At 47.4% G+C, this 20,826-nt stretch overlaps 1 protein-coding gene across 1 annotated transcript in view; it reads left to right on the plus strand.

Annotated features, from left to right (window-relative positions):
- The first annotated feature begins 616 nt into the window (after positions 1-616).
- Positions 617-20,826, plus strand: part of LOC137355640 (asialoglycoprotein receptor 1-like) — a 117,780-nt gene continuing 97,570 nt past the window's right edge. The window contains exon 1 of the mRNA XM_068021015.1: positions 617-803. Coding sequence (XP_067877116.1) covers positions 617-803 — 187 coding nt within the window. The remainder of the gene's footprint in view (positions 804-20,826) is intronic.

Genomic DNA, 20,826 nt, shown 5'->3' on the forward strand with positions numbered 1-20,826 from the left:
CTGTGATAAAGACACCTCCCCCACTGGGACCATTCAATTCAGGTGCTGACTCATTAAGGGGCAGATAATCGAGGGCAGAACACAGCCACATTTTCACCATCGGCAAGTGAGGCTTCCAGCAGCAGCGACTCTGGAACATTCTCTGTGACCGTGCTTGCAACTCCTAGATTAACACTTGATTCTGGAACATTCCACAGCGCATGAATGAGAAAATGGGTAAAATATGAAGAGATACTGATCATCTCTGGGAAAATGGACCTGCTGAGTCTGAAGAGGGGCGCCCCAGTGACTCAGTAGGTAAATGCACTCCCCACTGTGGTACCAAGAGAATGTAACATCCCTGGTTTTATATCTGGGCCTGTGCAGTTCATCCAGACCCAACATTTTACATGGTTACAACGTGATCTGATTCTTTTTAATTCATTCTCAGGATGTGGGTGTCGCTGGCAAGGCTGGCATTTATTGCCCATCCCTAGTTGCCCTGAGAAGTGCGTGTTGGACCATCTTGTTGACCCACTGCTGTTGGTGCTCCCACAGGGAGTGAGTGCTCAATGATGTTGATGGAACAGCAGTAGATATCCAACTCAGGGATAGTATGTGACAAAGAGGGAGCTTGATGGCAGTGGTGTCTCCATGGCATTGCTACCCTTGTCCTTCTCCCATAGTGGAGGTGGTGGGTCCAGGAAGAGCTATCAAAGTAACCTTAGTGAGTTGCAGTTTGCAGTTGTACACATTGCTGCCACAGTTAGGGAGGAGCTGGTTATACAGACACGAGGTGATTGTGACTGCAACAACATGTAAGGGTATGTTGGAAATTTAAGTTCATTTTAAAACTTTTCTCCTAACAGCTGGAAAGCAAAGCCAGTAAAAGAACTTCCAGAAGTCGTTAAAGTCCCAAGAATTTACGAAGTTGGTGTGGGATAGTGGGGCTGTGTAACAGACGGGTACATCACTCAGTAGGAGTGGCAGGAGAGCACTGGCTAGAGGAAGAAACTGGGAAACAAAGGAGAAACAGGGCTTGGTGACTCAGTGTGAATCGACAAATAGATCGGAACAAGCCTGTGTGATATCCTTTGTGTTAATGGTCAGACTGAACACACTCATGTGTAAAATAGCAGTTATTGCCTGAAGATTTTCACATCTGATACTGACCAGCACCTATTAATTCAGACTCAGAGAGAGAGAAAGAAACTTATTGGAAAACTCTTCAGAGCGATTGTGCTCAGAGACCAGGGTAAAACTGTAAGTATAAAATTACTTTAAACAGACGTTACAACAATGCAAAACTTTTGAAAGCAAAATGTAATAATTCTGTTTGCAATCTTAAATATGTTAAAATTGTACTTGACTGAAACAGGACTCTTAAAGCACCCTTTCCTCTTACTCTTAGTCTGCAAATTTGAGGGGTGCAAAAGGGGGAAAGCCAGTTAATTTATGGCTTCCTGACTGTTCAATAGCATTTATAGTAACGTATGAGGTAATGCTAGAAAGTCTGCTATAACTTACATGTGCTAATGTCTCATCAAATAGACTGGGAGAATCAGACTTTCTTGTGCTAAGACTTAAAGTAGTCAAGGGCTTTCAGTAACATATAACTTTGTAGTTACTCGGCTTGAGAATGGAAATCGTTTGTTTTATCTCGAGTTGAATTTGTCTGGGTATGTTTTGTAAGTCTGACTCGCTGGGGAGCTACCTGGCACATTGCTCATGATATTCTGATCCTCACTGGCACAGAGCCGGGATATCCGACACATTTTCCGCGATATTCCAGCACACTGGCACAGGGCAGAGATACCCAACACATTGTCTGCGATATAGGGCGGCACAGTGGCGCAGTGGTTAGCACCGCAGCCTCACAGCTCCAGGGACCCGGGTTCGATTCAGGGTACTGCCTGTGCGGAGTTTGCAAGTTCTCCCTGTGTCTGCGTGGGTTTCCTCCGGGTGCTCCGGTTTCCTCCCACATGCCAAAGACTTGCAGGTTGATAGGTTAATTGGCCATTATAAATTGCCCCTAGTATAGGTAGGTGGTAGGGAAATATATAGGGACAGGTGGGATGTGATAGGAATATGGGATTAGTGTAGGATTAGTATAAATGGGTGGTTGATGGTCGGCACAGACTCGGTGGGCCGAAGGGCCTGTTTCAGTGCTGTATCTCTAAACTAAACTAAAACTAAACTAAACATAACAGCCTGCGCTGGTCCAAGGTGAAGTTACTAGCACATTGCCTGCGATATTCAAATGCCCTGTCACAGGGCGGAGATGCCTGGCACATTTCCTGCAATATTACAATCTGTGCTGGCACAGGGTGAAGATACCCGACATATTATCTGCGATATTACAGTCTGAACTGGCTCCGGGTGAAGTTACTGGCACATTGCCTGCGATATTTCAATGTTCTGGCACAGGGAGGAGATACCTGGACATTTCCTGAGATATTCCAAAGCCCTGGCACAGGGCGGAGACACCTGGCACATTTCCTTCGCTGTTACAATCTGTGCTGACACAGGCCGGAGATACCTGGCACAATACCCAAAATATTACAGTCTGGGTTGGCACAGGGTGGAGATACCTGGTACATTGCCTGCAATATTACATTCTGTGCTGGCACAGGGTGGAGATACCTGGTACATTGCCTGTAATATTACATTCTGTGCTGGCACAGGGTGGAGATACCTGGTACATTGCCTGCAATATTACATTCTGTGCTGGCACAGGGTGGAGATACCTGGCACATTACCCACAATATTACAGTCTGGGTTGGCGCAGGGTGGAGATACCTGGCATATTGCCTGCAATATTACATTCTGCACTGGCACGGGGCCAAGATACCTGGCACATTGCCTGCAATATTACATTCTGTGCTGGCACAGGGTGGAGATACCTGGCACATTGCCTGCAATATTACATTCTGTGCTGGCACAGGGTGGAGATACCTGGTACATTGCCTGCAATATTACATTCTGCACTGGCACGGGGCCAAGATACCTGGCACATGGCCCACAATATTACAATCTGTGCATGCATAGGGCAGAGATATCTGGCAAATTGCCTGCTATATTACATTCTGTGCTGGCACAGGGTGGAGATATATGGCACATTACCCACAATATTACAGTCTGAGTTTGCGCAAGGTGGAGATATCTGGCACATTGCCTGCAATATTACATTCTGCACTGGCACGGGGCCAAGATACCTGGCACATGGCCCACAATATTACAATCTGTGCATGCATAGGATGGAGATATCTAGCACATTGCCTGCAATATTACATTCTGTGCTGGCACAGGGTGGAGATACCTGGCACATTGCCTGCAATATTACATTCTGCGCTGGCACAGGGTGGAGATACCTGGCACATTGCCTGCAATATTACATTCTGTGCTGGCACAGGGTGGAGATATCTGGCACATTGCCTGCAATATTACATTCTGTGCTGGCACAGGGTGGAGATACCTGGTACATTGCCTGCAATATTACATTCTGCGCTGGCACAGGGTGGAGATACCTGGCACATTGCCCACAATATTAGTCTGCATATAACCAACTAGCAACCAGCATTTAGAAAACTTGACTTTATTTTATAAAGTAGGTCGAACTATGTTTTTCCGTGATGGTGCTAACAGCCAAATTGCCGCCCAATTCGATTGGATAGATGCATGATGGGTGTAGGAACGGGGCGAGTAAATGTGATTCGAACTATTTGCTCGTGTGGATGGTAAATGCTGACATGGACTGGTTCGGCTGAATGTCCAGTTTCTGTTTTGTAACTTCTGTGTAAAGGAGTCAAGTGATATCAGACTCTGAGGAGCACAATACAATACTGCAGCTGCAAAATTCACAGAAAAGATGGGCCAGAATATACCCAATACAAACTCAGGCACTGGAAAGATTTCTAGCTGCAGGGAACAATGTGAATCAGGAGGGTCCTATGTCATCCTATTAACTGCATGTGGTTCTGACCTCAAAGAGGCCTTTGAAGGGGCCAAGATTCTCTTACAAAGAAGGCACTTTCCTTGCCTTCATCTCAATGCACTGATCCAAGTAACAAAGAAACACTTCGTCACATTACACATCTCAACAAGAAGAAACACCTACCCCACCAGCGTCCGCCACACAAATCAGATCGTCAAACAATTTTTTTTGTGAGCGTGAGGGGAGTGCCCCTTTAAATGACCGAGCTTTATTGATGTTGGAATGGGTGGATGTGGCAGCATTCAGATGTTAACTCGTTGGGAGCAGGCTGCAGCGTTCCCATGATGATGCAGGTATTGGGGAAGCTTCCCCTTTAATTACACTTGGGGCGTCACTGATCAAACTGGGCGGAGTTCATATGGAAAAGTCGGATCCGGAGGTGTTGCACACCCAGAGCTCAGCCTGCTCACTACAGGTGTGTCCTTTCACCCACCACCTATTTTGTATTCATTCACTGGATATGAGCATTACTGGCAAAGCCAGCATTTATTGCCCATACCTAATTGCCCTTGAGAAGGTGGTGGTGAGCCGCCTTCTTGAACCGCTGCATTCTTTGTGGTGTAGGTACACCCACAGTGCTGTTAGGAAGGGACCCTGTGACAGTGAAGGAACAGTGATATAGTTCCAAGTCAGGATGGTGTGTGGCTTGGTGGTGGTGTTCCCATGCATCTGTCCTTCTAGGTGGTAGAGGTCGCAGGTTTGGAAGGTGCTGTTGAAGGAGCCTTGGTGAGTTGCTGCAGTGCATCTTGTAGATGGTACACACTGCTGCCACGGTGCCTCGGTGGTGGAGGGAGTGAATGTTGAAGGTAATGAATGGGTGCCGATCAAGCGGGCTGCTTTATCCTGGATAGTGTCAAGCTTCTTTAGTGTTGTTGGAGCTGCACCCATCCAGGAAAGTGGAGAGTATTCCATCACACTCCTGACTTGTGGACAGGCTTTGGGGAGTCAGGAGGTGAGTTACTCGCCGCAGAATTCCCAGCCTCTGACCTGCTCTTGTAGCCACGGTATTTATATGGCTACTGCAGTTCAGTTTCTGGTCAATGGTAACCCCCAGATAGGGGATTCAGTGATGGTAAAGCTGTTGTATGTCAAGGGGAGATTGTTAGATTCTCTCCTGTTTGAGATGGTCATTGCCTGGCACTTGAGTGCCGTGAATGTTACTTGCCACTTATCTGCCCAAGTCGAATGTTGTCCAGGTCTTGCTGCAAGCAGTGCGGACACGGACTGCTTCAGTATCTGAGGAGTTCTGAATGGACCGAAACATTGTGGAATCATCAGTGAACATCCCCACTTCTAACCTTATGATGGAGGGAAGGTCATTTGTGATGAAGATGGTTGGGCCTAGGAAATGGCCCTGAGGAACTCCTACAGTGATGTCCTGGGGCTGAGATAATTGGCCTCCAACAATAGTCAACCCACACAATCAAGCTGCCCATTATAGGCATTCGATTCCTCCACCCATTAGGAGAAATCCATGGCTGTGTTGAGGGAGAGATGTGCAGAATCTAAGGTGTGGGGGTGGAGGAGGTGACGGGAGTCAGAGAGAGTGAGCCTGTGAAGGGGTTTATAAACAAGGAATGAGGATTGTCAAATCTGTTAACTGGGGGTGAGCAGTGAGTAGGGGTCAGTGAGGGTGGGACTGATGGGGAGGGTCACAAATTGAGCAGAAGACTTTGAAAACCAGGTGTGGCAAGTGAGCCATTGGTTGATCCTAGACTCCAGGTATGAGCTGGTATTATCAGCGAGCACAGGAAACAATCCCTTCACGGCAACGTGGCTCCACTCAGCTGCAGCTATTGTGCTATCTTCCCACAGCTGGTAAATGGTACACCCTTTATCACTGCCTCTCACGGTGAATAATCTGCTGGAGAAGCTGAGAGACCCTGAATCCATTGGGCATCCAGCTCAATATATGATTGCCCACCCAACCAATCAGTCGCTTCCTGCTCCCATCCCCACTACTGTCTCTCCCTCCTGATTGGCCAGGTTAGTTTCCTCAAACAAATCTGTGCTGTACGGAGCTCAGGGTCACTAAGGGAACATGTGGGATATTTACTAAAAGAGGGAGAGATCAAAGATGAATAGGGAGAGCCAATCAGATTTGCAACACAAAGTTGGATCTCCCTTGTTGAGATTGTTTTGAAAGGGGCAAAAATGTGTCATAGACAATCTCCTGCCCCCGAACAAGAAAAGATAGAAAATCTACACCTTTAAGAGGAACGAGTCAAATGCAGCAGTTACTTCAATTATTACAGCAGGGTCCTAGGGAAAGGTCCGAAGCCAAAATCAGGCCAGACCACATACTAAGGAAGAATTCAACACAGCTGGGCAGAGGACCAAAGCTCAATCCCGCCCTGGAGATGCCGCAAGTGTTGGTGCTGATGTGGTTGAAGCTTGTGGTATATTTAAGATGAATAAATGTGGCTGGCATATTGAGAGATGAATTGGGCACAGAATGAGAGAAGGGACCCTGGGGAATGGAGAGCTCATCACATGGGCCAACCGCAAGACTGCCGGTGTTACGCCATTAAGCCAGTGTTGGTTAGTTATTCAGAAGAGATAAAACAGACAAATATCCAAAACTGTAAAATTGAGACCTGATCATCATCTTATGAGAGGCAGACATACATTCTTTAGCTGCCATTTTATTTTTCTTCCTTTCTGTCTTTCAGTTTCTTGGGTCGATCTCATGCCCTCCCAATCCCATCCCTTCTTCATTACTAGCAGAGCCTCCAGTCACCACACCTTCACTCTGTGGATCCTCTTCCTAGATCCTCACTCCCCAGCCTCCAAAATCCTCCACAAAACCCACCTCTCTGATGTAAGTCCGGTCACCGACCCCCACCTCCTGTTCCACCATCCCACAGGACCAGCAATTCCTCCACTCTCCATCCTAGCTTAGGGAGTGAAGGAAAGAACATTTAAACTGCCCCTTTCACACCCTCGGGACTCTTTGCAGTACAGCCCCTGTTGTAATGTAGGAAACACAGCAGCCAATTTGCACACAGCAAGATCCCACAAACAGCTCTGAGATCAGTCTCCGCAAATCTGCTTTATCGAACTGTTAATTGAGGGATATATATATTGGCCAGGGGACAGGATAGAACCAGTGCCATGAGATCTTTTATGCACCCTGAGAGGGCAGAGAGGACCTCAGTTTAACACCTCATCTAAAAGATGGCACCACTGTCAGTGTAACACACCCTCAGTACTGCATTGGCGAGTCAGCCTAAATTTCGTGCTCATGTCTCTGGATTGGTACTTGACCTCAGGACCCAACAGAATGAATAATCAGAAATGGTGTCAGCCCTGAGTTACACAACGGCTAGGGTGTACAGGGGGTGACATGGTGTACACGGGTGACGGAGTGTACGGGGTGACAGGGTGTACAGGGGTGACAGAGTGTATAGGGGTGACACAGTGTACAGGGTGACAGGGCGTACAGGGATGACAGAGTGTACAGGGGTGGCAGAGTGTACAGGGTGACGGGGTGTAGAGAGGGGTGACAGGGTGTACAGGGGATGACTGGGTGTACAGGGGGGGTGACAGAGTGTACAGGAAGTGACAGAGTGTACGGGGTGACAGGGTGTAGAGGGGGGTGACAGGGTGTAAAGGGGGTGAAAGAGTGTACAGGAAGTGACAGAGTGATGGGGTGTACATGATATGACAGCTTGTGAAGGGAGTGACAGGATATACAGGGAGTGACGGGGTGTACAAGGGTGACAGGGTGCAAAGGGGGTGATAGGGTGTACAGGGAATGACAGGGTTTGCAGGGAGTGACAGGGTGTACTGGGGGGGGGGGGTGGTGACAGAGTGTACAGGGGTGACAGAGTCTACAGAGTCTACAGAGTGTACGGGGTGACACGGTGTACAGGGTGTGCAGGGGTGACAGGGTGTACAGGGAGTAACAGGGTGTAAAGGGAGTTACGAGGTGTACAGGAAATGACATGGCGTACAGGGGTGACAGAGTGTACAGGGAGTAATGGGGTATACAGGGACTGACAGGGTGTATTGGGAGTGATGGGGTGTACAGGGAGTGACAGGGTGTATTGGGAGTGATGGGGTGTACAGGGAGTGACATTGTGTCAGGGCAGACAGAGTGTACAGGGAGTGGCAGGATGTACAGGGAGTGACGGGGTGTACAGGGAGTGATGGGGTGTACGGGGGGTAGGTGACAGAGTATACAGGGAGTGATAAGGTGTACAGGGAGTGACGGGGTGTACAGGGGTGACGGAGTTTACGGGGTGATGGGGTGTACATGATATGACAGCTTGTGAAGGGAGTGACATGGCATACAGGGGTGACAGAGTGTACAGGGAGTAACGGGGTGTATACGGAGTGACGGGGTGTACAGGGAGTGACGGGGTGTACAGGAAATGACATGGCGTACCGGGGTGACAGAGTGTACAGGGAGTAATGGAGTGTACAGGGACTGACAGGATGTATTGGGAGTGATGGGGTGTACAGGGAGTGACATGACATTAGGGGTGACAGAGTGTACAGGGTGTGGTGGGGTGTACAGGGAGTGACGGGGTGTACAGAGAGTGAAGGGGTGTACGGGGAGTTGGCAGAGTATACAGGGAGTGACATGGCATACAGGGGTGACAGTGTACAGGGAGTGAAGGGGTGTACATGTGGTGTAGGGGTGTACGGGGTGGGGGGTAGAGAATTCCAAAGATGCACAAACTTTTGAGTGAAGTAATTTTTCCTCATCTCAGTCCTAAATGATCGGCCCCTTATCCTGTTTTGATTCCTCGGCCAGTGGAAACAATCTCTCTGCGTGTACCCTATCCAGCCCCTTTAAAATCTGAAATAAAAACAAGAAATGCTGGAAATACTCAGCAGGTCTGGCAGCATCTGTGGAGAGAGAAGCAGAGTTAACGTTTCAGGTCAGTGACCCTTCTTCAGATCCCATCAGGTCCCAGGGATTTGTCATATTTTAGTCCCTTAAGTTTCTCCAATACTTATTCCCTGCTGATATTAATTTCCTTAATTTTCTCACTCTTTTTAGCCCCTAGGTTACTGTCTATTTCTGGTATGGAACTTGTGTCAGACACAAAATATTTGTTCAATGCCTCTTCCATTTCCTCATTCCCCGTGATAATTTCTCCTGTCACTGCTTCTAAGGGACCAATGTTTACTTTAGCTACTCTCTTCCTTTTTTCTATATCTATCAAAGCTCCTACAATCTGTTTTTATATTACAGGCTAGTTTACCGTCATAATATATTTTTTTCCTTTTTTATCAAATTTTTGGTGGCCCTTTGCTGGTTTCTAAAACACTTCCAATCCTCAGACTTGTGACTCTTTTATGCAACGTTGTAATCCTTTTCTTTTAATCTACTATCCTTAACTTCCTGAGTGAGCCACTGATGGGTCGTACTTGCTGAGTTTTTGTTTTTCAAAGGAATGTATTTTTGTTGCACATTTTGAATTGCTTCTTTAAAGGTTTTCCACTGTTCATTTACCACCATACCTTTTAGTCTATTTACCCAATTTATATGAGCCAGTTCTCCCCTCATACCTACATAATTGACTTTGATTAAGTGTCATGAAGATCCCCACCTGCCAAGTATGAGGCATATTAATTTCATCATATGAACATTAATATTAAACTGCTGCTGGAGTGAAGAAATTACTTGTTTAAGGAGATCGCCAGACATTGGGCTGGAAAAACACTTGAATACTAAGAGACAGTGCTTGGAGAGATAAAAGAATTGCTCACTGATTCAGTTAACAGAGATTGGGCTGAGCAATGGTGATCCACATCTTGTCGGGGTAAGAGACAGCACTACACCACCTCCCCACCCGCCCCCTCAACTGAGAGCTTGGAAATCCACAAACACAGGAGTTTGTTTAACAGTGAGTCATATGACTAACCTGCTGGCCAGGTCTGGTTTTGAATTGTGCACACAGGATAGTTTGAAGACAGACAGTAGATTGTAACTGAACCTGGAACAAGAGGGCTTCTCTCCTGGCTGTCTCTCTCTCACTTTCTCACAAACCTCCAGACCCATTGAAGTCGCTTAAACATCAAGAGAGAGAAGACTCCTACATCGAAACAAGTTAAAGTGTGCGCTGGGCCCCAACGAACAGCAAGACTTACCGGCAACCAAAGACTCCACATTGAACTCAAAAGACTGTAACTACACCCAGTTATTACCTCAAATGTTTCCCCTTTATTCTTTCTACTTTTTCTGTCTCTATCTGCGTGTGTGTTTATCACGCATGCATGCTAGCATGGTTGCGTCATGTATTCGGAGTCGTTAACTGAATTATAGTTTAAGGTTAATAAACTTCCACCTTTCTTGTTAAAATCTAAGAAAACTTGTCTGATTTGATTTTAGTTGCCTTGCAATTGGAAAGCAGTGAACAAGGATTCACTGGGGGGGTGGCGGAGGGGAGGGGGGGCGGTGGTTAAACCAGGCAAAGGCTGAGAGGGAACACCTAAACCCCTTTCTCACCTGACCGGAACAGTAAGTTTAAGATTCTTGTTTGCGATTGGAGTATGTCACTTTCAAACTTAACATGGAGGTCAATGGTACTAGCTCACTATTTCTCAGTGGATCTTTTACTATGACATTACTAATTAACCCTGCTTCATTATACAATTCTAGATCTAAAATAGCTTTATCCCTAGTCGTTTCCACAACATATTACTCCAAGAAACTGTCCTGAAAACATTCTACAAACTCATCTTCTAGACCACTCTTGCCAATTTCATTGTTCCAGTCTATATGAAGATTAAAGTCCTCCACAATTATTACATTGCCTTTGTTACAAGCTCCAATAATTTCTTGTTTAATGCACTGTCCGACGGTATAAATACTGTTAGGGGGCCTATAATCTATTCCCACCAGTGTTTTCTGATTCTTGCTATTCCTAATTTCCACCCGTACTGATTCTACTTCATGATTCTACTACTGAGTTTGGATGATCAGCCATGATCATATTGAATGGCAGTACAGGCTCGAAGGGCCGAATGGCCTACTCCTGCTATTTTTTCGATGTTTCTATGATCTTCTGAGGCCAGATCCTTTCTCACTATTGTCCTTATGTCATCCTTTATTATCAAAGCTACTCTTCCTCCTTTGCCGTTCTGTCTGTCTTTCCGAAATATTGTGTGCCCTGGACAGGGATTGAAGAGGGAGACAGTCTCAGAGCATTGGAGTAGAGCAAGGAATTGGAACTGCCAGCTGGAAACAGGCATTGGACTGCCTGATCACGTGGGCTGGTCTCTGACTGCTTTCACATTCACATGTCCCTGTGGTTCATGAAGGATTGTGTGTGTAAGGAGCTGGTGCCATAACCAACACTTTGGACGGAGCAGCAGTGCTTTTCTAGTGGGATGAAGGGCTCACACTGACATCTCTGCGATTGCCCGATTATCCCTGTGATTGTTCAAAATGAGCCCGAGACATTAACCTTCAAGCCGCTCCCCGCAGTGAACGTGGCTCTCAGTGTCGACCTGTCTGCTTCTGGTATTCCTATCCCTGGCGGCAAAGCAGAAATCAAGGCTGACGGTTACTGGAGAGTCTTTATCTTCAGCTAATGTATCAGCTGTCACTCAGGGGGTTAACCTCTCGCCTCCCACTCCACTCCAGAAACCCGAGCCCAGAATCCAGTCTGACACTCCTGTGCAGTACTGAGGGAGTGCTGCACTGTTGGAGGTTCTGTCTTTCAGATGAGATATTAAACTGAGGCCCCACCTGCCCTAGCAGATGTAAAAGATCCCAGGGCACTATTTGAAAATAAACAGAGGAGCTCTCCCCAGATTATCTGGTGATTCCTCCTCTTCCTCGTCTTTCTCCTCTTCCATTCTCCTATCCTCGACCCCTCATCCTCTTCCTGATCTTCCTCTTCTATCACCTCCTCTGTCCCTCCTCCTCCTTTTCCTCCCTTTCTTCTGCTTCCATATCCTCCTCCTACCCTCCCCCTACACCCCTGCTCCTATTTATTTTCTTCCTCTTTCTCCACATTCCCTCACTCTCCACCTCCTCCAAGTTTAGGTCTCTGAATAGCAATATTGTGCAGTGTGGAATGAATAACAGTCACACTGGCAGAACGGTACTTTCTTCAAAGTTGGTTGTAAATTAACTTGAGGCAGGACCTTTTTAAGATAAGTTGATGGTTCCTGAGTCCAGCAGTCATAAATTCAATTTCTTCGGCTCCAGGGAAGTTACAATTAATTGGCCAAACTGCATCTTTAAGTCTCCAAATTCACCCAAAGGGGTTTCTCACGTTCAACCTACAGTTGCTTTATATGAATTTTTATTTTCCTTAATTGACTTCATTTAAGCATTTCTGACAATGCACTTATCATAGGATCAACTCATCATTCCAGCACAGAAGGAGGCCATTCAATCCGTCTAAGCCTGTGCTGGCGCTTTGAAAGAGCTTTCCAATTCGTCCCACTGCCCCTACTCTTTCCCCATAGCTCTGCCAATCTTTCCTTTACAAGTACTTACCCAATTCTTTTTAGAAATTTATTATTGAATCTGCTTCCACCACCCTTTCAGGTTACGCATTCCAGATCACAACAACTCGCCGGGGAAAAAAAAATCTCTGCATCTCCTTCCTGGCTTATTTTACCGATTACAATATGTGTCCTCCAATTAAGAACCCTCTTGTCACTGTAAACAATTTCTCTCTCTCTCTACTGTAACAAAATACCTCGTAATTTGGAACACCTCAATTAACTCTTCCCTTAACCTTCTCTGCTCGAAGGAGAACGATCCCAGCTTCTCTAATTAAACTCCAGTGTTTGGAGATAAAATAGGGAGCAGGGCGAGAAACTCCTCCATTTACTCGCCCCTCCCTATCTCTGTAATCTGCTCCAGCCCCACCACCCTCTGAGATATCTGCCCTCCTCCAATTCTGGCCTCTTGAGCATCCCCAATTTTAATCACTCCACCACTGGTGGCTGCACCCTCAGCTCCGTCGGCCCCAAGCACTAAACCACTCCGCCTCTCTACCTCTCTTTCCACCTTTAAAACACTGCTTAAAAGCTAATATCTCCCTGTGTGACTCAATGTCAAATTTTGTTTAATAACACTCGTGAGAAGTGCCTTGGGGCACTTATTATCTTCAAAGGACTGTGATCATGCAAGTTGTTGCTCTTGGGAATGGTGATGAATTTAACTTCAGTGACAAACAATGACAGATCTCCACATTGAGTATTTTACTGCAGTGTCTCAATGTAATATGAACCATTGAGCAGTTAATGTGCAGATTGCAGTGTCTAGTTATGCACTATAACTTTGAATGCAGTTTTCAGCTTGTATCCGTACTTGTTGTAGTGGAGGGCAGTCTGTTACCATGCAGCATCCAGGGAGAGGGATAATGGTGGCCTTTAAAACAGTGGAGGGGTTTGACAGGGTAGACATAGAGAAGATGTTTCCACTTGTGAGGCAGACGAAAACTTCTTTACCCAGAGAGTGGTTAGAATGCAGAATTCGGAACCACATGGAGTAGTTGAGGTGAATAGTATAGATGTTTTTAAGAGAAGCTCGACAAGTACATCAACAACAACAACCCATATTTATATAGCACCTTGAGCAGAATAAAATATTTCAAAGTGCTTCACAGGAACATTATAAAACAAAGTATAACACCAAGTCACAAAAGGAGCTATATCGGTCAGATGACCAAAAGCCCAGTTAAAAAGGTAAGGTTTTAAAGAGTGTCTTAAGGGAGGAAAGTGAGGTTGCGAGTCAGAGAGGAGTAGGGAGGGAATTCCAAAGCTTGCGGCCGAGGCAACTGAAGGTGCGGACACCGATGGTGGAGCGATTAAAATAAGGGATGCACAAGAGGCCAAAATTAGATGAGTGCAGATATCTCGGAGGGTTGTGGAACTGGAGGAGATTACAGAGATAGGGAGGGGCGAGGACATGGAGGGAGTTAAAAACAAGCATGCGAATTTTAAAATCAAGATGTTGCTTGACTGGGAGCTAATGTAGGTCAGCGAGCACAGGGGTGATAGAGGAACAGGATTTGGTGCGAGTTAAGACATGGGCAGGAGAGTTTTGAATGACCTCAAGTTTACAGAGAATAGAATATGGGAGACTCGCCAGGAGTGTTTTGGAATCGTCAAGTCTAGAGGTAATGAAGGCATGAAGGAGGGTTTCAGCAGCAGATGAGCTGAGACAGGGGCAGTGGGACAATGTTATGGAGGTGGAAATAGGCGGTCTTAGTGATGGCATGAATATGACGTCAGAACCTCATCTCAAGGTCAAATGTGACACCAAGGATTCAAACAAACGGCTTAATCTCAGGTTGTTGCCAGGGAGAGGGATGGAGCTGGTAGCTAGGGAACAGAGTTTGGAGCAGGGACTGAAAGCAATGGCTTCAGTTTTCCCAATATTTAATTGGAGGAAATTTCTACACATGGTCACAAGAGCTTTTTTTTCTGTTTGAAAGCTTAGAATTCGGTGTGTTTTAAAAACTGAGAAAAAGGATTTTTCTGTGAACATTGAATGCTGAAACTTGGTGTTTGAACTGAGTGTGTGCAGACTGCAAGGCACCTGTTTCCAAGCAGCTCAACAGGGAAATGATAAGAAGATTTATGACTGTCACATAACTTGATTGTGGGTTTAGTTTCACTTTGCATTGTGAAAGAAGTGTGGCCTGGACGAGCAGCATGCAGGGAGCTGGCTAGACCTGTTTTGCAGACCAGATAAAAAGACCTACTCTCTGTAAAAGAAGACTTGCATCTCTTGGAAATAAATCCTACATTTGAAGTGTGGCCGTGGTCTTCTTGGAGAGAGGAAAAGACCCCTGGAGAGAGGAAAAGACCCAGGAAAAGAGGAGTTGCTGCTCTCTGTGGAGGAAGATTCATTTGCAGAAAGGAAGCCCTGCATTTTTAAAGGTGGCAGATTCTTACTGCCTCCAGTTTCTGAAGAATCCCTGTCTCAAGAGTGATTCCTTTTGCCCCTTGTGCTTTGGGAGATCCTGAAAGCTCAAGAAAGCTTCTATTGCTCAACTGCTACTTCAAAATCCAAGTAGACCTTTTGCTACACCCTTTGCTGAAAGATCTGTATATCGCCTGCTATAGACAAATTGCCTTGAATGCCTATCCATCACAGACTGTTCATCAGCCTTGGCTAGAGAGACTTCCAGTGGCATCTGCCTATTCGACTCCGGGACACATGGAGATATCCTATCAGACCATGACAGACCCAATTATTTTATTATTCCTAAGAAACAGTAGTAAACCAAAAAAAGCCCTTTTCTCCAGTTAACCAGTTTTTGAATGTATGTGTGTGCACATGAGGGTTAGGAAGAATAAGGAGTTATAAAATCTTTTCATATATAGAGTTATCTCATTATTGTTTAAGACTTAGTTTATTAATAAATAGTTAATTTTGTTGTTGTTTAAAGAAACCTGGTTTGGTGTGCTTTATTCTGGGGGACAAATAGAGTGTTTAATTTAGCTATTTTCCTGTAGGTGGGAAGCTTTACTAACATGCTGTGGCCTGTGGAGTAGTGGGACTGAATTAACAGTGCATTACTACTGCCTTGGTTATAACAACATCCAGTAGTGGATGTTGGATAAACACTCTGATAATTTAGCAACAGTGGAGGAGTCTAGAGAAGTGGTGATGAGGTAGAGCTGAGTGTTATCAGAGTACATGTGAAAACTAATGTTGTGCTTTCGGATGATGTACTGAGGGGCAGCACATAGACAAGATGTAAGAGGGGGCCAAGGTTAGATCCTGGGGGACACCAGAGGTAACAGTGCAGGAGCAGGAAGAGAAGCCATTGCAAATGATTCTCTGGCTATGACTAGATAGATAAGAATGGAACCAGGTGAGGGCAGTCCCACCCAGCTGGATGACAGTGGAGAGGTGTTGGAGGAGGATGGTGTGGTCAACTGTGTCAAAGGCTGCAGACAGGTCTAGAAGGACAAGGAGGGAAAGTTTACCTTTGTCACTATCACACAGGATGTCATTTGTGACCTTGATGAAAGCTATTTCGGTACTGTGGCAGGGGTGGAAATCTGATGTGAGGAATTCAAACCTGGAGTTCTGGGAAAATTGGAATGGATTTCAAAGGCAACAACATGTTCAAAGACTTTGGAGAGAAAAGAGAGATTGGAGATGGGATGACAGTTTGCAAGGATGGTGGGGCTAAGGGTTGTTTTTTGAGGAAAGGTGTGACGAGGGCAAATTTAAAAGGAGAGAGGGACAACACCTGAAGAGAGAGAACCGTTTACAATATCGGCTAACATGGGGACCAGGAGGGGAAGTTGGGTGATCAGCAGTTTAATGGGAATAGGATCGAGGTAACAGGTGGTGGATCCTATGGACAAGTTGAGCTCAGAGGGGGCATGAAGGGACATAGGAGAAAGACTAGAGAAAGATGCAAGTTCAGGGCTAGGGCAGGGGACAAGCATTATAGAAAGTTTGGCCAGGTGGGCTTGTGGAAGGGAGGGACACAGAAGCAGCTGATCAGATGATCTTGATCTTAGTGACAAAAAAGTCTATGAGCTCCTTGCACTTATTATTGGAGGTGAGAGTGGAGGGGACAGGGGAGAGGGGTTTAAGATGACAGTTTGCAGTACAGAAAAGAAACTGGGGGTTATCTTTGCATTCCAGGACGATCCTGGAATAGTGAGCAGTTTTAGCAGACAAGAGCAAGACTCAATGGTGTTTTAAGTGGTTCAGCTAAACAATGGCTAAACGAGTTGTCTGCCATATATGTTCAAGTCTGCTTCCTACGGACTTAAAGGAGCAGAGATGAGGGCCGTACCGGGGGAACGGCAAGGGTGAGAGAGACTGATCTTTTTTACTGGGGATTAGGAATCAAAGGTGGAGGGGAGAGCAAATCAGTCGCTGCAGAAATATTGAGGCAAATGGAGGGCCAAAGACTGGATAGTTGAGATTTTGAAATCGTAGTTGTAAGTGAATTGGGGATAGTTTTTTCCAGGATGGGTTGGGGCGGTCGGAGGGGGATGCGGTTGGAAAGTGATACAAGGAAGTGATCAGAGATTACTATCTGTAATTGATACGATTGGACAAGAAAGACCAAGTGAGATGGCAAGGTCAAGGAGGTGACAGTGAATATTGGTTGGGGAGTTTACATACAGGAAGAGACTTAGGGAGGATAAAAGAGCAGTAAACTCAGAGGAAAGTGAGCAAGACGAGTTGAGATGGAGGTTGAAATCACCCGATGATGTGAAGCCCGTTCAGTGCAGAGGCTGAGGGAGGAAAACAGTGAAATGAAGGAGGGAGAAAGGAATATACGGATTTATTGATAAAGTCCATTGAAGAGGAGTGGGAGGAGGCTTGTATGGAGAATAAACACCAGTACAGTCCAGTTGGGCCGAATGGCCTGTTTCTATACTGCACAGTCTATGTAATTCCAACAGCCTCTACATTCTGGCAGGCAGCATCAGGTGATGATAAGTTTTGAACCAATTAAAACTCTGCACTGTCCGTCAGGTCCACCTGAAAGGATAAACGCCATCTCCCCAATGCCTGTTCCTGCAAACTGGCTTTTGATACACATTTGTTTGCATTAATGAATGCAATGTGTGACAGACTGAATCCAAGCATAAGAAAATACCCAATTTGCTAGTGGGGGGGGGGGGGGTCAAAGTGCAGCAGAGTCTGGGAATGGCTGGTGGTGGCTGCAGCAAGGGAATATAATAACAGAGGCTGCTCATTTCACGGAACCAGACCCTGCAAAGTTGGATCGAAAGTTAAGCAGTTACTATTATTTCCACATTTTAAACATCCAAAAGCTGACCAAGAGAAATGATTTTTGGCTGGAACGGTTCAATTGCTGCCGACTTCAAATCCCAATGCAAAACATGCAATTTCCTCTGTGTGTGTGTGTGTGTGTGTAATTTGTGCTCATTGTGTAATCTGGAGTGCACTGGAATCCACAGCCTTGCTAACTCGGAGTGGAGAGTTCGACCCACTGAGCCAAGTTGGCACAGTGCCTACGGTTCCTGCCAGCCTGCAGCAGGAGGCAATTTTAATCACTCGTTGGGCTAATGGCGAGTAGTAATATTGGGTGAGGGTGTAAAACCCGTGCTCTGTCCAATCCCTTATTATTCCCACCTGGTGACTAGGTTAATATTATCCCCATCCTCCGCTCTGCAGTTGTCCTGCGAACTCTGAGCGGGCAAGTGATATTTTCCTTTCATTTTTCTTCAGTATTTGGATGGTCACCATGCCACCTGAGCTAGGGTGGAATGTGTCACTGTATTGGAGGGTGAGATAGCTCATAGAGGTCAGGGCAGCAGAGAGCAGACCTCTGGGGTGTGGAGTTCTCCATCTCCTCATGCCCCCTGAGCTTTCGGGGTCTTGTGATTTACACTGGATCCTGGTCACTTTGGAGTTTGACAGATTCCATGGTTTAGTTCACAAAGTAAATGGCAGATTTATGTATGAAAGCTGCATCCTTGTTATAACTCACCCATAGCATCAACCAGGGTGTGAGGGGGAGTGAGGTAATGAGTGAGAGTGTGAGGGGGAGTGAGGTAACGAATGATGGTGTGAAGAGGAGTGGAGTAACTAGTGACAGTGTGAGGGGGAGTGAGGTAATGAGTGAGAGTGTGAGGGGGAGTGGGTAACGAGTGAGGGTGTGGGAGGGGTGAGGTTAATGAGTGATAGTGTGGGGGTTGAGGTTAATGAGTGATGGTGTGAGGGGGAGTGGGTAACGAGTGAGGGTGTGGGGGGGGTGAGGTTAACGAGTGATGGTGTGGGGGGGGTGAGGTTAATGAGTGATGGTGTGAGGGGGAGTGGGTTAATGAGTGAGGGTGTGAGGAGGAGTGAGGTTAATGAGTGAGGGTATGCGGGGGAGTAGGGTAATGAGTGATGTTATAAAGGGGAGTGGGTAATGAGTGAGGGTGTGAGGAGGAGTAGGGTAATGAGTGAGGGTGTGGGGGGAGTGAGGTAACGAGTGAGGGTGTGAGGGGAGTGAGGTAACGAGTGATGGTGTGAGGGGGAGTAGGGTAATGAGTGAGGGTGTGAGGGGGAGTGGGTAATGAGTGAGGGTGTGAGGGGAGAAGAGGGTAACGAGTGAGGGTGTGAGGAGAGATGGGGGTAATGAGTGAGGGTGTGAGGGGAGAGGGGGGTAACGAGTGAGGGTGTGAGGAGAGAGGGGGTAATGAGTGAGGGTGTGAGGGGAGAGGGGAGTAACGAGTGAGGGTGTGAAGGGAGAGGGGGTAACGAGTGAGGGTGTGAGGAGAGAGGGGGTAATGAGTGAGGGTGTGAGGGGAGAGGGGGGTAACGAGTGAGGGCGTGAGGAGAGAGGGGGGTAATGAGTGAGGGTGTGAGGGGAGAGGGGGTAATGAGTGAGGGTGTGAGGGGAGAGGGGGGTAATGAGTGAGGGTGTGAGGGGAGAGGGGGTTAATGAGTGAGGGTGTGAGGGGAGAGGGGGGTAACCAGTAACAGGCTTTATTCCAGAGGAAGCAACCGTTAAGCAATGGAAGAGTGGAAATTCCCGCTACTCTGGAGCAAGAGAGAGTTAAGTTGGGTTGAATACTACAAACTAGTTTCAAGTTCTTAGTTTTTAAATACTAAAAATCTACTAATTGTGAAATATGAAAATGCTAAAAATGAACCAGGAGCCATCGTCTTTGAGGTAAAAAGTATAACATTTCAGGGGAGCTCCCACAGTCCTTGAAACATGTCACCTTTAGTGACAGAAAGTTGTGATTGACACCCGCCTGGACCATGAGGTTCCACGTCAGCGCAGTTCTTGAGATACTGAGCATTGGCGGGCAACGGCTTTGCTGATTTCTCGGTGTGGGGGCTGATCTCCCATGAGTACTCCTTGACTTGTGCCTCCTTCACAAGTGGACGCTCTGCCAGTGCGCTCTGGCTCTGGGCGGACAACCCACCTGACTCCAGAATACAGGGCATTTGCGAAAGATCTGCTGGTTCAGAAAGTTTATTTGGCATCAGTAGGATTGAAATATTCTTCCAAATCCACAGTGTGGCTTATCTGTGACTTAAACAATCCCTGCTGTCAGTCATATGAATGTGAATAAAGGGGGATTTTTAACTGGGAATGGGATTCAGGTAGGGGTGGGGAAAGGGCAGGTGAGGGAGGGGCAGGAGAGGCAGGGGACAGGGCAGAGCCAACAGCGGGTGGAGTAGGTGTTTAGGGGTGTGGCATGACAGTTGTCAGGGTGAGGTTGGGTGGCAGAGTTGGGTATAGCTAGGGTAGGGCAGGCAGGAGTGGGGCAGGGTGAGCAGGGAAGGGGGCTGGGCAGGTGGAGCAGAGTGTGGGGGCAGGGCGGGCACGGTGGGCCAAGGATGGGGGCAGGGCAAGGGTGTGGGGAAGGGTGTGGGGGCAGGGTGTGGGGGCAGGGTGTGGGGGCAGGGTGTGGGGGCAGGGTGTGGGGACAGTGTGTGGGGACAGGGTGTGGGTTCAGGGTGTGAGAGCAGGGTGTGGGGGCAGATGGTGGGGGCAGGGGGTGGGGCAGGGTGTGGGGGCAGGGTGTGGGGGCAGGGGGTGGGGCAGGGTGTGAGGGCAGGGTGTGGGGGCAGGGTGTGGGGGCAGAGGGTGGGGCAGGGTGTGGGGTCAGGGTGTGGGAGCAGGGTGTGGGGTCAGGGTGTGGAGGCAGAGGGTGGGAGCAGGGTGTGGGGGCAGAGGGTGGGGGCAAGGAGTGGGAGCAGGTTGTGGCGGCAGGGTGTGGGGGCAGAGGGTGGGGGGCAGGGTGTGGGTGCAGGGTGTGGGTGCAGGGTGTGGGGGCAGAGTGTGGGGGCAGGGTGTGGGAGCAGGGTGTGGGAGCAGGGTGTGGGGGCAGGGTGTGGGGGCAGAGGGTGGGGTCACGGTGTGGGGTCAGGGTGTGGGACCAGGCTGTGGGGGCAGGGAGTGGGAGCAGGTTGTGGCGGC

The sequence above is a fragment of the Heterodontus francisci genome, chromosome 43 (assembly GCF_036365525.1).
Source record: "Heterodontus francisci isolate sHetFra1 chromosome 43, sHetFra1.hap1, whole genome shotgun sequence".
Taxonomy (NCBI): Eukaryota; Metazoa; Chordata; class Chondrichthyes; order Heterodontiformes; family Heterodontidae; genus Heterodontus; species Heterodontus francisci.